The 15,574-nt window shown below is 51.0% G+C and overlaps 1 protein-coding gene across 1 annotated transcript in view; it reads left to right on the top strand.

Annotated features, from left to right (window-relative positions):
- The first annotated feature begins 26 nt into the window (after positions 1-26).
- The window catches only part of Prima1 (proline rich membrane anchor 1), a 53,666-nt gene continuing 38,118 nt past the window's right edge, over positions 27-15,574 (top strand). Inside the window, exons 1-3 of the mRNA XM_010609203.2 lie at positions 27-102; positions 662-785; positions 7,474-7,609. Coding sequence (XP_010607505.1) covers positions 693-785; positions 7,474-7,609 — 229 coding nt within the window. The 5' untranslated portion in view covers positions 27-102; positions 662-692. The remainder of the gene's footprint in view (positions 103-661; positions 786-7,473; positions 7,610-15,574) is intronic.

Genomic DNA, 15,574 nt, shown 5'->3' with positions numbered 1-15,574 from the left:
GGGGGCCGTCCGGGCCCCTAGGAAACCTAGCTGCTGCGGGGGGCGGGGGCGCTGACCTCTCTTCTCCAAGGCGAGGATCGATTGGGGCCGTCGCCAGGCAAGGTGGCTTGAGGAATCAGAGGGGCGCGGGCGGAGATCGAGGCTTGCAGGGAAACCCACGCTCGGAAGCGGGCGATCGGGGCTCCGGGGCCAAACGCGGGCGCGCACGGAGGTGCAATTGTTGCATTGTGCGCAGTGAGGCCAGGGGGGCAGAGAGGTGAACGCTGCGAGTCTTCTCGCGGTGCTGTGCGTGCTGGAGTCTGCGAACGTGCGTGGGGGACAGTGGGTGTGTGCACAGGGCGAGCGGTTCCCGCCGGGTTTGAGATGTCCTCCTAGTGACAGTGAGTTGTACCTGGCCGTTTCTGTGGGACCTAGGGGTTCCCAAGTGTGCTTGGCTGTTTCTGGAGGTGTGCCTGGGGCAAAGCGTGCACGCAGTACCCTGGGGCTGTGCGCCGGGATAGAGTGTGAGTTCTGGGATGCACGGAGGGTCAGCGAGTGGACAAGCTGGAGTGCAGATGCAGCCTGGGTTTATGAAGGTGCCCCGGACTGGTACACGTACTGATTTGCGGTGGCGACGGTGCCCGTGTCCGTCCAGCTGACTCGAGCCTTGCTCCCCTGACAGTTCGCCCCAGCAGTGGGCTTCGCGGGCCGAGATGCTCCTCCGGGACCTGGCGCTGAGCCCTGGCTGCCGCTGGCCCTCGCTGCTGCTGCACTGCGCTCTCCACCCGCTCTGGGGCTTCGTGCAGGTGAGCAGAGAAGCGGACTGCAGGGGGTCGGAGGCCTCCCGGGGAGGAAGGAGGTGTCACTTTACTGAGACCCTACAGGGACAGGGCCTGCGGAGAGTTTAGGAAGAGAAAAGCTTGTTGGGTCCTCCATGCTCTGGTCCTGTAAAGATGCGGAAGTCCAGAAAGAGGCCCTCTTCGGCCCAAGGCCTGCAGGACAGGGCAATAGCCTAGAAAAGATCATCATCTTAGGGATCATCCTCTGTTGGTAACACGTTATTGGAGAAATTTGGGGTCCAAGAAAACAAACTTAAGAAAGATGATCCCAAGGATATGCATTCTTTATTTCTCACCAGATCCCACTGCTAAACTTCAAATTAACTAAGCCGCTTTTCAACACAGGAGGGGGCCACGTTTCCTGCAGGTGGTGAAGCTGGGATGTGGACAGATAATGCTCATGGCCACTTGTGCAGAGTATAAGAAGGACCCATCTATTGATCAGCACTGCCTAGGGAAGAATTCCTCACTCTAGGTCCCCAGAGGCAGAGGCCAGGAAGCTACCAGCTGATGTTACCTCCTAGGGCCAGAGCGAGGGTTAGAGGGGATGCTCCCTAGTACTTTACAGCAGAAACATAGTCCGTGGTTCAGAAGAGAAACAATAGGTAGATGCTGGTGTCAGCTCTGAATTTTGAGCTCTGCCCTTTACTAGCTGGACAATTTGGGCAACCCACTTAACCTCTCTGAGACTTGGTTTCTCCTTCTCAACTGTGCCAGCATAAGTTCTTGATGAGACCAAGAAAGTATGGATGACTTCAGTGCTGTACCTGGCCTATGATAAACACTATTGGTAGTTATTTCTGCTATTCGATGACTAATAGTAACAGCGCTCTCCCATCTGGCCTGTGGGGTCTCCCGTCGATCACCACTGCCTAACATCTCTGAATTATGAGAAGTGTTTGGGGAATTGAAGGACTGTCTTTCGGGTAGATGCAGATTCACTTTCTTTTGGCACCGTGGGGTTCAGGGACTATTCAGATGGTGACAGAGCAAAGAAAGGATGGGGTGAGACTGCTTTCCAGTCTGCTGTGGTCTGAGAGCTGCCCTAAATGTCAGGGCCTTGCTGGGAACCGGCTTGGTCAGTCTCACTTGGATGGTGACCTGGGTGACTCCTATGGAGGACTGGGGCTCTGAGCCGGACAGCTCCTCCAGCACCAGGCCCCCTTTTCTCCTTTCCTCTTTCTCACAATTGTTTTGCTTTCCGAACTGACAGCCTTGTCTAATGTGAGAAACAGCACTTATTACACTCAGCCGTGTGTCCTCAGGATTGTATCACTTCTCAATACTTTGGTGGTTTGGCACACATTTCCCCCATTCATTTTCGAGCTGAAGTGCAGATGTAAAACTCGTTTAATTTTTATATTTGTTTGTTTGCAGTTTTTCTCTCTTCCTTAATACTTTTTCAGTTAGCATGAAAGGAGGGTAAGGTGATGATATGTTTGTCTTAAGACTAGAATTCCACAGTTTGAATTACTACAATCTAATAGAAGACCCTACTGCCACCTGCCTCATGCCTCCCAAAGAAATAATTTTGTAAAAGTGGCACAGTTTTTAAGTGTCCTTAAGCCAGGCAGTACTTACACAAGTGTGTGTATGTATGTGTCTGTGTACGTGTACTCTTACTCAATACAAATCATTTTACATGAAAATCAATTGGAAAAGGAATCTGCCAGATAAATAGAATGGGTCAAATCTTGGCTTGAGGCTCCAGGAAAATTAATTTACAAAAGATAGGGTCAGAGAAACTATGGTTAAGGTGTTTTGGAATGAATGGATCTGGTTTTTAAGCAAAGGAGCTGAATCCAGGGGATGTAGGAGGGAAGAGAAAAAAGGAAGTACACGAGGCCATGCATTTCTCTTTGTGTGGTTAGAATGAAATCTGTCATATCACAGGAGTTTCTCAAATATACAGAGACGCCCAGAACTATCTGTGCTTCTGTGAGCATTTTGCCAGAAGACTCCTCTAGCAGTAAACATTTAGGGGGATAGGGCCACTGTGACAAAGTCTTACGACTCACGGGGTCATTGATGAGGCAAGAGACCTGGGGTCCCCAGAGCACCAGGTTCCTCCCTTGAAATCAGTCGAAAGCCTCTACCTGCTGCTGGATGATAAGGCACCTGGTCATAAAAGTCAGATGATATTTAAATTGCCAGGAGGGCTGGTGGGAGCATTCCGTAGCCTGTCCCCTTTTTACTTTAATGTATTTGGAATTGAGATTTCGCGCTTTTTGTAATTTAGGGTTAAGTTCACTTCAGTTGATCCTTTTTTTTTTTGCAAGGGAAGAGGATGACAGGCTGGCGAATTTATTAGGTGTGACAGGAGTGTGTCTCATCAAGTTACTGGTGCTAACCTATCTCCACAGAAGATGCCAGAAGCCATCGTCTTTGTGGTCTCCCATCTGAAGCAATTGCCAGGGAGACAGGCTCAGGTCTGGCCTGATGGGTCTCTGCATCCGACGAGCAGCTACCCAGCCCCAAGTGAGGCTGTAGCCTTCCTTTTCAGTCACTACCACCTTGATTATTTACTCAGCATTTGTTGGGCACCCACTTTTTCTCAGGCTCTGTGTTAAGTGCAAGAGTCTTAGCGGCCCCTGCTCTCATGGCATCGATCCTCTGGCCCCAGGGAGGTCGTTAAACAAGAGATTACAGGCAAGAGAGCTCAGTAAGAACAAATGGCATGGGCCTGGCGTGGGAGTCAGAGGCCTCAGCAGAGACACGAAGTTTGAGGAGTCAGGATGCAAATGGGGGTGAAGCCTCCAGTGAGAAGCCTGAGGCCAGTGGAGAGAATGGGGCATTGGAGGGGCCAGGGGAGAGAAGCAGGCAGGGCCCCTGTTTTAGCCCCTAACACAGTGTCTCATGGGCTGGACCTGATCCTGAGGCCCATGGTGACTGTGGAGGGTGTGAAGGAAGAGGGGACATCATCTCAGACAAGCACTTTAGAAATCTCAGCCCTGCTCAAACACAAAAGTCACATTCGAGGAGGGGGCAGAAAAGGGACAAAGAACTCAATGATGGTAGGCTGGCCAGAGTTAGCAAATAAAAATATAGGACATCCAGTTAACCTGGAATTCCAAATAAGCCATTGGTTATTTTTTTAGCATGAGTGTATCCTATAGAATGTTGGGGACATACTTATACTACAAAGTCATCTGTTGTTTATCTGAAATTCACATTTAACAGGATATCCTAAGTTTGATCTGGGAACCCTAGGTGAGAGGCAAGTGCTACCCAGTGCAGATCTGATGGAGCCCTGGTGTAGGAGAGCAGCACAGGGAACTGAGCAAGTGGATGAATTCAAACCCATTTGGGAGGTGGCATCCACTGGCTCTGAAAGCTCTACCGATTCACCAGGCATGGGGTGGTGGTTGGGGAACGGGGTGCTGGCTCTGGGAGCTGGTAGCCATAAAGCACTGTAACTCCAAGACCATAGTGACAAGTACCAAACCCAGGTGGCTCCAGGACCTACCTGTGTCTCCAGGCCCTCTCTGCAGCCACAGCAATGGTAGCACCTAGGCCCCAAGAAAAGGCCACAGCCCAGAGTAGGCAGGCAGGTGATGGCAAAGCTAGAACAGGAAGTGGTAATGCCAGCTTTTGTTCCATGGGGTTTCAGCAAGTCACTGATTTCATGGGCCTCAATCTTTCTTAATCAAGTCCAGCTAAGAGCAGGTGACTTCAGAGGCAAGTTTCTTCTCCTTGCAGGACTTCCCAAGATGGAAACCAAATGAAGATAGGGCCCGAGACAAGCTCCCAATCCATGAGGGCTCCTCTCTACTGGTCTGAATTCACCACTACCTACCAGCAGAATCCCAAAGTAGAATGAGAGTTGGAGAAAGGGGCAGACCCCATGCTCCTCCCTGCCAGGTAGATCACTCCCCAACATACCTTTTCACTGAGCACCAACTACCCGGCCTTGGGCAACTTTATTGCCTGGCTGACCCCTCATCCCAGTCACGTGTGGCCAATAAGCTTCCTCTCTTGGTTGTCCTCATGGAGAAATGAGGGTATGTTCCTGAGGCTGACACCCACTAGGACTCAACAGGTTACTTGTTTGCCACAGATGGTGGGCAGGCCTAATTCGGGGGTCATGGGGTTCAGGATGGCCTTCCCTGGATGATTGGGCAAGAGCTTGGTTTTGAAAGAGAGAAACCAGTAGGTAAATGGAAACTCAGCAGTCTTGAGCTGGGCCAATTAGGAAACTCCAGTGAGACCCAAGCAAACGAAGAAAGGACAACCAGCCCAGGCTGCGTCCTTCTGAGAGGGTGGTTAGGTAAATGGATGCCCCCAACCCCATCACAGGGGGCTTCCTAGGAGAGACAGGACCCAAAGATTTTAAAAACAGTGTCCTCCTTCCTTCTCCTCCTTCAGCCTTGAGACTTGGCCCCGATTTTTCTTCCTGTCTTGTCATCACATTAAACACTCCTCTCCATCTGTGTCCCTATATCCTCTCCCAAAAATAGGACATTGTGTTGGACCAGGTTAAACAAACGTGCTCCTCTTGATCTCACTCATGTCAGTTGCACCTCAGAGACTGGGGAAAGTAATTGCTTTGGCCCTGGCCTGGCCTGAAGTTCACGCCCTTGGTGGGGTGCAGTGGGGAGCAGCCTCAGCAGATAGCTGCTGGTAGCACAGAGCTTTCCAGCAACCCTGAGACGGAGAAGGTGGCAGTCCAGAGGACACCGGCCTGATGTGGGGAGTGCTGGTGATTACACAGGGGCAGAGCTGATGGATTTAGCCCTGATGTGTAAGGAGTTAATCATCTTAAAATAATGAAGAAAAGGCTCACCATCTGGAGATACACTCTTCTCTGCAGGAGATAAGACTGCCTTCCAGGGGCTGAAACGCAGTCAGTGGTCCTTGGAAAACACTACAGAGTTGTGAGTGGGAGCCTGTTGGCCTCTTAGGTACTAAGTTTGAGCTGCAAATCAGTCTACCTCCCACTGCCACCCCAGTGGACATCACCCAGTCTCTTCACCTTAGCCACATGGTGCCTCAGCCCCAGCCCTGCCACCCCGGAGCAAAGGGGCTCCCAGTATCACTCTGCAGAGGCAGGCTGAACACGGTTGTGGTGACTTTAGGGTCCTGAGTCTCTCCTCTGTCAGAGATGACAGCCAGGAAATTGACCCGGCCCATCACTGAGGTGGGAGCGACCATCAGTTCTTCTCTCCATGCCTTTAAATCAGCTTGTTTCCTGGGACAGGCGCAAACTGTGGCCTTGTGGCCTTGCAGCCATCTGCATAGGCAGGGATGAGGGCAGTCAGTCTAACTAACCAGTGGGTCTCACACTGGCTCTTCCCACTTCTCACCTGGAGGCTGAAGCAGAACGCAGAGGCCCAGCTCCACCTGAACATTTCCATGGACTCACTGTGGCTAAGGCTCAGGCGACCGAGAAGCCCCGGTTGAGCCCAGCCCACACCTGCTACACTTCCTGGCTGACAGATGAGGAGACCCAGATCAGTGCTGGCAAACACCAGGCCAGGGAGCCTGAGGTGTGGATTTGACTCCAGTTGTTGATATCTCTTCACCAAATGTTTGAATGCCAGGTGTCCTATACGCGCTGGTTTGTTTTTTGTTTTTTGTTTTGGTACCGGGATTGAACTCGGGTCCTTGCGCTTGCAAGGCAGGCCACTGAACCGCTGAGCTAAATCCCTGGCCCAATCCCTGGCCCGCTGGTTTGTAATCAATAGTGAGAAGGAAACCGGCACTTCGCCCTTCCCTCATAGAGCTTGCAGCTGCTTGGCAAAGGCAGGTCAGATAGATGCAGGTAGTCACCAACACAGAATGAGGGAGCCTAAAAGAGGGGGATCTGGCCTGGAAGGGATGAGAATGCTCCCCAGGTGAGCTGAGTAGTAGCACAAAAAGGTGGTAAGGGTGGGAGAACTTTCCAGGCCCTGGAACAGCATGTGCAAAGGCCAGGCACAGAAAGGAGAAAATGAGGGTGGAGCAGAGGGCGCAAGAGCACAGGATGAAGCAGGGCAGAGAGATTGCCGAGGTCACTCTGTGCAGGACTGTGGGCCATGGAGAGGTTTGGGGGGTGCGTTTCCCACAAGGCCACTCGGACACTGTACAGACAGCACCGGCAGGTGGCTCTGCCCCTTGGTCATGTGAGACAGGCAGATAGAGAGGTCTGGCTGGGTAAGGCTGCCCGAGGTGGGAGGACCTTGCCCCCCGAGTGGTCACAGAAAGGCTGTAGGAGCTAGGACTGAAGAGAAGCCCAAGGTTTGGCCCTGTGCTTTTGCAAGGAAGATGGGAGATGGCTGGGCTTAGAGTACTACAGAGTTCAAATGAACATGCAGTCAGCATCCAGGTGTGACACCCCGGTGATCCAGGAGCATTGCTTTTGCCCCGGCTTCAGTTTCCTCATTTGCACCATGGAAAAATTCTGCAGATTAATGTGCAGGAGCCTTTATTAATATCCAGGTGACCCGTGCAGAGTCCCAAAGCCACTCCCTGGCAGAACTCAGAATAAAACCTTGGTTCTCACATCCAAGCTGCCAGCTTCCTGTGACATCATTCCCTTTGACTTGTCTATCCTGCCTGCCTTGATCTTGGGGAAGAATTCCAAGTTCCAGCCTGGCTGGAGGTCTGGGGTGGGCCCATTTCACCTTCCAGTTGCCTCGCTTTCTTCTGCATCTCTTGGGTGTGCTCATGCCTGCAGGTAACGAACGGAGAGCCCCAGAAGTCCTGCTCCAAGGTGGCCGACAGCTGCCAACACATCTGCCAGTGCCGGCCCCCGCCCCCACTGCCTCCGCCACCCCCACCTCCACCACCTCCCAGACTCCTCTCTGCCCCAGGTAGGTAAAACCTCACTCTTCTTTTGGTGGGGAGGTGACTCTGTCTTCCTGGGCCCAGGAAGATCCAGTGAGCGAGGCCGAGGACAGCCCTGCCTCCTTTGTAATTTTCCACTGGCCAAGCGGGAGGGAAGCCAAGGCCCAACTTTTCCCTGCAGTCTGCAAAACGCCTTTCGCACAGCACGCTCCTGCGAGATGGAGGAGGATGTTTCTCCATCGGTTAATTGGATAAAAGTCAATCTTCGTTTGATGAGTGACCCAGCCTGGATTGTTCCGAAGGCCAGACCTTTAAAGGGGGCAGCCACTGGGTACTGTCTTAAACACCCCACCCCCATACATGGTTTTATTTTTCAATTTTAATTCATGTCTAAGGAAGCAGTTTGTACCGAACCAAAGGCCGGGCTCTAAGAGCCAAGTTACACGAGTGCCTTTCGGCCACTTGCACCCAGTTCTGCTCAGACCTCTTTTGACTTGTGTCTTCTCTGGATGATGGCATCTCTGAACAATCTGATTGCCCGGTCATTCAAACAAAGGAGCGTTTCTTTAGCCACAAATGGCCTCAGCCCTGACCTCCGCTGGTGAGGTCTTCTGCTTACAATTGCTGCTTGATAAGGTCTCTGAAAGGAGATTCTGTGTTTTAGATGGATCGCTTAGGTCTTGAATGGTAGAACGCCCATGATCATGTCCCGATCTATTTCATTAGCCATGTCTTCATTAAATTATTTGGGGAGTATTTAAAATAACCATGGTAAGGCTTATTCTCAGCAAGGCTATGCTTCCAGGCTCTCTCTCTCTCTCTCTCTCTCTCTCTCTCTCTCTCTGCATCTCTCTCTCCAGTACCAGGTATTGTACCCAGGGCCTTTGCACCGAGCTACACCCCAAGCTCTTTTTAAATTTATCGTATTTTATTTTTTTTGCCAGAAGATCTTACCAAACTGCTAAATTGCCCAGGCTAGGCTCAGACGTGCTGCCATCCTTCTGCCTCAGCCTCTGTGAGTGCTGGGATTACAGGCCTTTGTTTCCAGCCTCTTGGTATCCAGTCAGCAACATAGCATTCTGAGATACCTTTGCAGTTTGCGTGAATTTCCACATTTTACCTGCTGGGCCCCTACCTATATCCATCCTTACCTGGCATCCTGTGCCCCTGTGCTTCTCAAAGTGTGGTCCTCAAATGCCCTGCTTCAGCATTGCCTGAAGCACTGGCTTTAAACGACAGCTTCCCTGGCCCAGGTCAAGTCCTCTGAGTCAGATTCTGTGAGGTGGGGCTTAAGATGATTCTAAGCTTTGAGGTGGTTCAAATGCAGGTCCAGGTTGAGAACTGAGATACCAGGCCCTTGCTCCTCTGGGCATCCACCAGATCCTTCTATCCTTCTATCCCAGGGTGCTCTCCATGCTGCGGGACCCAGCTCCAGCACGTGCTCCTGGATATCACTCCCTTCTCTCCTAATAACTGCTTCTCTTCCCACTCTCTGGGTTCCAGGCACTTGTACCTGACAGACCCACATCTCCTAGCCAGTTCCCTTCAGTTCCTCTTGGGCTGACTGAGCATCTGGACCAGACACAAGGGTGAAGGACCATTCCTGTCTTCTAGGAATGATCTCTCAGCTCCACAGAGAGGGCTTTCTTCTCAGCAGCCTAGAAAAGGTGAACTGGGGGAGCATAGAAATCGTTTGTAGGGACACTGGAAATATCCAAGGAGTTAGGCACAGGGACAGCCCCAGTAAGCAGTAGCACTGTCTTGAATCTTTAAGTATAAATGAGATTATTGCAGGTTGATAAGGAGGTGGTGGGGAAAGGGCCTCTAGGCAGAAGGGACAGAGTGGATGAAGTCTGGATTCCGTAAGACCCATCTTGGGGGAGTCACAGGTCTTTCAGTTCATTTGTCTTCATCCATTTTCTGTTGTTATAAAAGAATACCTGAGGCTGGCTGGGCTCTTTACAAAGGAAAAAGGTTTACTTTGACTCACAGTTCAGGAGGCTAGAAAGTACTTGACTGAGCAGTGGTATCAGGAAAGGGCCTCTTGCTGTATTGTGACCTGGCAGAAAAAGGGAGAAGGTCAGGCAGGCACGTCCAGAAGAGAGGAGCAAGGGGGACCAGAGTGGTCTGTCTTGTGGTGACTAAGCCCTTCCCTAGAGAACGAATCCAGTCTCATGCGAAAGACATCAGCCCCTCTGTAAGGTCCCACTTCCCAACACCACTGCCAGTGATAGCCAAGCTTCACATGAGTTTTGGTGCAGCTGAACCCTAACAGGGTTTAGAGGGGTGACCACGGGACAGATCTTCAGGGGTCTAGGGCAGTGGCTGAGACAATTAATGTTTCATCCTATGGATCACGGTTTACTAAGACCACCATATCTAAGTCCCACCTCTTATTTCCCTTATCTGTTTTCCTTACATGGACCCACATTTTGAATTCATTTCCAAAGAAAGCTTTCACAAAGCTATTATAAAAGAGTACCTGGCATCACTTTTTCAAATAGAAGGTAATCACAAAAATAAACGCAAGGAGAACAAGCCAGCACCCTAAACTTCTAGGCTTCTGTGGAAGATTCTGAGCTCAAGGCCTTTTCTGTTTATTAAAAAGGAAGAGAAGCAAGTGACAGGGAAGTGTCAAAGCCATAGTAATGTGAACCTGAAACTTTAAAGCAGTCAGAAGGTTTGGGAGAGAAACAAAAGGAGCATCCTGTTACAGGTTTTGTTGGCTTTCTGTGACTGTAATAAAATACCTGAGATAATCACCGAATAAGAGAAAAGGTTTATTTTAACTCACAGTGCCATGGTTATTTGGCCCTGTTGCTTTGGCCCTGTGGTGGCCCAGAACATCACCTTGGGAGTCCAGGACAGAAGAGGCCTGTTCAATTCATGGCAGACAGGAAGCAAAGAGAGACCGGAAGTGGCTGGGCTCCCATATTCCCTTCACAGGCACACTTCCAATGTCCTAATTCAATTCCACCTCCTAAATATTCCACAGACTGGGGACCAACACTTCAACACAAGGGCCTTTGGGGGACATTAAGATCCAAAGCACAGGAAATTTCAATGTGTGTGAGTGCTGGTTTCCCCCACATTTTGCATTGGCTCAATTATCTGCAGGGGCCTGGGCCTTTCCGTTTGGAAACTGTTGTGGGCACTGATGAGCCCACAGAGATGCTAAGCAAGGAAGTAACATGACCCTGCATCGTTCATTTTGGGGAGATCAACACTGACCATATGGAGGCTGGATTAGGGTTGATCTGCCAGCCAGACTGCAGTGGGGTGTTGAGAAAATTCCAGGCCCAGAGCACCCATGAGGCCTGGGGTAGGCTGGGGAGCTACTGAGAAGGAGAGTCCAGAGTGCTCCCTGTGACACGGGGGGATAAAGGTTGAGCTTCAGGCCTGAGGGTGCTTCCAGATGAGAGGAGAGTTTATGTGGTACTGTGGCAGGACTTTTTAAAATTACAAAGGCAAAACTGTGTCTTGAAGCAGCTTAAGCAATACAAAAGTTAGGGAGAGAGATGTTAGTTTGTGGATTTGGATCTCTCTCTCTCTCTCCCTATCCCTCTTTCTCTCTCTCTTTCTCTCACATACCTCTATCCCTCTTTCCCTATCTCTCTCTCTCCCTCTTCTCATTTCTCCTGGGTCACCTTTTCTCTCCCACTGACCTGTGGTTCCAGAGTCCAAGATTCCGACAAGCTTACAGCCAAAGAGCTTTTCTCTCCCAGGAAAAGTACCAAGGCTGAATTTCAGTGGCCAGCTTTTGTCACGTGTCCTTTGTTGGATCAATCCTGGTGGCCTGTTGGGTAGGAGGTGCTGATTGGTCAGAACTGGGCCATGTGACCACTCCTGGTTACAGGTTATATACGGTTGGCGGTCTCTCAAAGGAAACTCACAGAGAGGAGCTTGACCCAAAGAGGATGAAGTCATGACACTGGGCAGGGAGGACAGGGAATGCACCCCCAGCCTGATATGCCTAAGGACACGTGAGAAGATGAGAGCAGGGACAGAGAATGTGTTTTCATACATTATCTTGGTTCTCCATGAGCCCAGCCCAAACCTTTGCACACAAGTAGCACCTGATACATTGTCAGAGCTGTGGCTGGAGCCACATCTGCCAGTGGTAGAAAATAAATGCCTTCTGTACAGTCCTGAAGGAATTAGCCCTGTTCATTCCTCTGATGTGCCTTATATCCTACCACCTATGGGCTCTTTTCACCTGGAGAACGTTTGCAGACATCTGCTCTGTGTCCCGCTCTGCCGGGACCACTGAGGGATACAGAGGTGTGCAGGGACTTGTCCTCATGGAGAAGAGACCGATTCCATGATCCTGGGTTGGGTGCTACCCTTGCCACTTCCTCTGTAGGATTTTAGGAAGGCTGGCTAACTGAAGGCTTCAGAAAATGGGTTCATGGGGTTCTCACCCCATAGGTTTGACTTGAAGGTTCCCAAAGTAAGAAGTCCCTTTGAGAATTGGTGTCTGTTGCTACTATTCATCCTGGGGAGATCCTTCTGCTAGACTTGAGGAGTAAAGTTACTGGGGAGGGGATATTCAACCCCAAAGAGATTAAATAAATCCATGCTCATTCAAACAGAGGAGCATTTCTTGGCCACAGGAGGCCTAAGTCCCGCCCTGTGTGTGAGTGGTGAAGTCTCCGGCTTAGACTTTCAGGTTGCTAAGGTCTCTAAAAGAAGATTCTGTATTTCAAGTGGATCATTCGAGTCTCTGCCTGTAGATTGCCCATGATCAGGACAGGTTGCGAGGGAGGGAGGAGCTGGGAAGATGTGAGAGAATTCCCAGGGAGGCGTAGGCTGAGTGACAGGCACTTAGGCAGGCAGTGGCTCTGGGATCCAGAGTCTGAGGGTCAGGCAGGAGACCCCTGCTGCAGGGACAAGGGTCTGCGGGCTTTGGTGCCTGTGTGAGTCAGAGAGTAGGGAGGGCTAGGAAGGAGGAACGCATCTATCCACGCAGACCTGGGAAGTCCAAGTGGAAGTGCTGACCAGAGCTGTCGCAGGAGTCACTGGGTGTCCTCTGTGTGGCCTTGGTCATTACCCTCCAGCACCTGCAGCTGCTCTGCCACTAAAGTGCCCAGAGTGCTCGTGGTATAGCCTGAGAGTCCTGCATCCTAGGAAACAGCTCAGCCTGGGGCCAGCTGGGACGGTTGTCCATCCTACTGCCAGGCACACTTCTGCGGGCAGACAGGTAGTTTTTCAAGTTGTCTTTGTTAGGTTTATTTGGGGGGATTTGGTTTGCTTAGTTTTACTCGGAAGCTTGCAAGGGCGCAGGGTATCCATACTGTACCTGAGATTCATTGCATGAGGGACCAGGGAGGGTGGGGGCACTGTGTTGTGACACCCTGGCCCCCAATAGCCCTGCCTTCAGCCCCACCTGTAACTGGCAGGGAGCGTGGTCAGGGCTTGGTGACGGGGAAGATTGCTGCACAGCCTGTCCACTTGCTGTCCTTCAGGGTTCAGGCCCTGCCCTCATGCTTGCCCCTTGTACCCTCTTGCAGCTGTGCCCCATAGGGAGGCACTGGACAGGAAGTCTCAAACTTGACTCTGCACCAGAACCTCCTGCGAGGCTTGTTTAAATGGTCACTGGGCCTCCTCACGCAGTAGATCAGGAGTAGGACCCAAGAATCTGCATTTCTCATACATCCCCAGGCAGCCATGGGAGCACATTTTGAGAGACAGTGCCCCAGCGAACTGCAGTCACAGCACGGGGCTTTGGAGGCAGACCCAGCCCTTACTCCTAGCTCTGTGGCCCGAGCATGTCACGCCCCTCTCAGAGCCTTGATTTCCTCATATGATTCCTACCTGGGGAGGGATTGTTGTGAAGGTGAGAAATTCCACAGGCTTCCCTGGGCAGAGCCGTGCTCAAAGGTAAGGTCACAGCACAGAGACAAAGACCAACAGACCTGGGAACCATTGTGTTCATTAGGTACGGGATTTAGGCAAAGGGTTCTTCGCTGCTTGAAGTCTCCATTTCTGAATCTGTAAAATGGGGCTATTTCCATACCTCCTGCATGCAGGTGCTCATGAGGATTCCCTGTAAAGCTAATGCCATGCAGAGCCTGGAACTCAGTGCATACTCAGTAAGTGACAGCTTATAAGTTATGCAGGTGACAGCAGCAGTAGCCATCATGGGTCATGAACTCTATCAGATGGGAAAATGAGAAGTTGTTTAAAAAGGGTTCTGGCACTCTGCTGAGAACAGAGGTTTGGATCCAAAATTTTGAGAGCAAAATGGACTCTTACAGGATGCACAGATGCCTTTCCACCTCCAGCTGAAAAGAAAAGGTTTTCTGAGAGTTCCACTTGTGTCCCTTCCTGGGCAGCCCTTGCCAGGCTTGTGATCTTCAGAGTACCGTGAAGCCTGTTGGTGAAGATATTTCTAGAAAGGGGGGTGGTGGGAGAGAACCCAGACAAAGCCAAAAGCCCACGACTTCACTGGGGCTCAGGACCCGGACTTGCTTTGCAAATGTCACCGATGGCCCCTTGCCCCGCCTGTGACTCAGACGGCCGAGGCTAGGAGCAGGGACTGTATCAGCCGTCAAGGAACAGTCCGCACACCCCCGGTTTCCAAGGAGGATGGGGCCAGAAATAGCTGCGGCAGCAGGGCGTGGGCCTACATGGCCACAGTGCCTGTCTTCAAGGAGTTCAAAGCGCTGAAATAGGTTTTATTTTTGCATTTATTTTATTCTTAGAATGATAAGAAGACAGGTTAAGTGGCTCCCAAAGACCACTTAGCAGTGGTGGAGCTAGGAATGGGGTCATCTGCTCCCCTTCCCATGGGCCAAGGACCGAGCCTTAACATGGAAAGAAACCAGTAGGGGTGTGGAAGTCTAGAATGTGGTTTTTGATTCATCTAGAACACTAGAAAAAAACAATTCGATGTTTAGGACCCTGTATGTGGCTTGAGCTCTGCTTGCCTCGTCTCATTTAAACTTCCAACACTCCTTCGTAATAGATGGTATTCTCTCTACTTCTGTGAGGAGCCCAGTGGTTCAGAGTAGGCAACTTACTTGCCCCAGCCTGCCCAGCTGGTAAGGAAGACAGGTAATTCATGCCCATCGAATCACTTCCCACTGTTTCCCGTCCATCACTGATGTCTTCTTTGGGGACCACCTTTCTGTGAATGGGTCTTGATCCTTCTCCCTGTCTCAGGGCCTTTGCATATTCCAGTCCGTTTGTCTGCCAGGAGTTCACTCATGTAGATCTCAGCTCAAATTTCTTCCTTCTTCAGAATTTTCCCTGACTTCCTTAGAGGTCACACTGCTCCTTGTTCTGATTATCTGCAGTGAAAAATTGCCCTAAAAGTTATAAGCTCCAAAAGGCCCTTTCCCCCCACCATTCTGGGGTTGTCTGGCCTCCAGCAGGCAGTTTTTCATGCAATTGTCATTCACTGCCTGGAGCTCTAAGTCTTTCTCTCTCTTCTTGCCTGGTGGTCAGTACTGGCGTCAGTTGAGCCCTCAGCTGTGGTGTCCCCTGGATCACCTGTGTGCTGTGCCACTGTGCTGGTTGGGCTTCCTCACAGCATGGTGCTGCACTCCAAGCTTGAGAGGCCCGTGGAAGTGGTGTCCCTTTGGATGATGTGGCTGAGAAAGTCACGCAGCAGCCCTCCCACTGCATTCTCTTCCTTAGCATCGAGGGACCTGAGCCATCTCCTAACCAAGGAGTGGAAACTGGAGTGACCTCCTGATGGAGGGACATCAGGGAATTTGATTACATCTTCAAACTATACTGCTCGCCATCGACATGAGCACAGGCTCAGAACTTTTCATTTTCCTTTGCAGAAATCATCCCAGCTTTTAAATATGTGATTAGTGACTTGACCAGTGCAGGAACCCTTGGCTAAATCTGCAAAATTGCCAAGTGTCTGCTGGGTCCCTACTGATAGTCCCAGCTCCTTAGCACCAGCCTGGCATATCATGGTCTCCAGTAACCACAAATCCTTTCCTCGGGTAGTTTAGAACATCCACAAGACACCAAGC

Source organism: Fukomys damarensis, unplaced genomic scaffold (assembly GCF_012274545.1).
Source record: "Fukomys damarensis isolate Sample0158 unplaced genomic scaffold, DMR_v1.0_HiC HiC_scaffold_21, whole genome shotgun sequence".
Taxonomy (NCBI): domain Eukaryota; kingdom Metazoa; phylum Chordata; class Mammalia; order Rodentia; family Bathyergidae; genus Fukomys; species Fukomys damarensis.
Note: the sequence above shows the minus strand (reverse complement) of the source record. Positions and strands in the feature narration are given on the sequence as shown.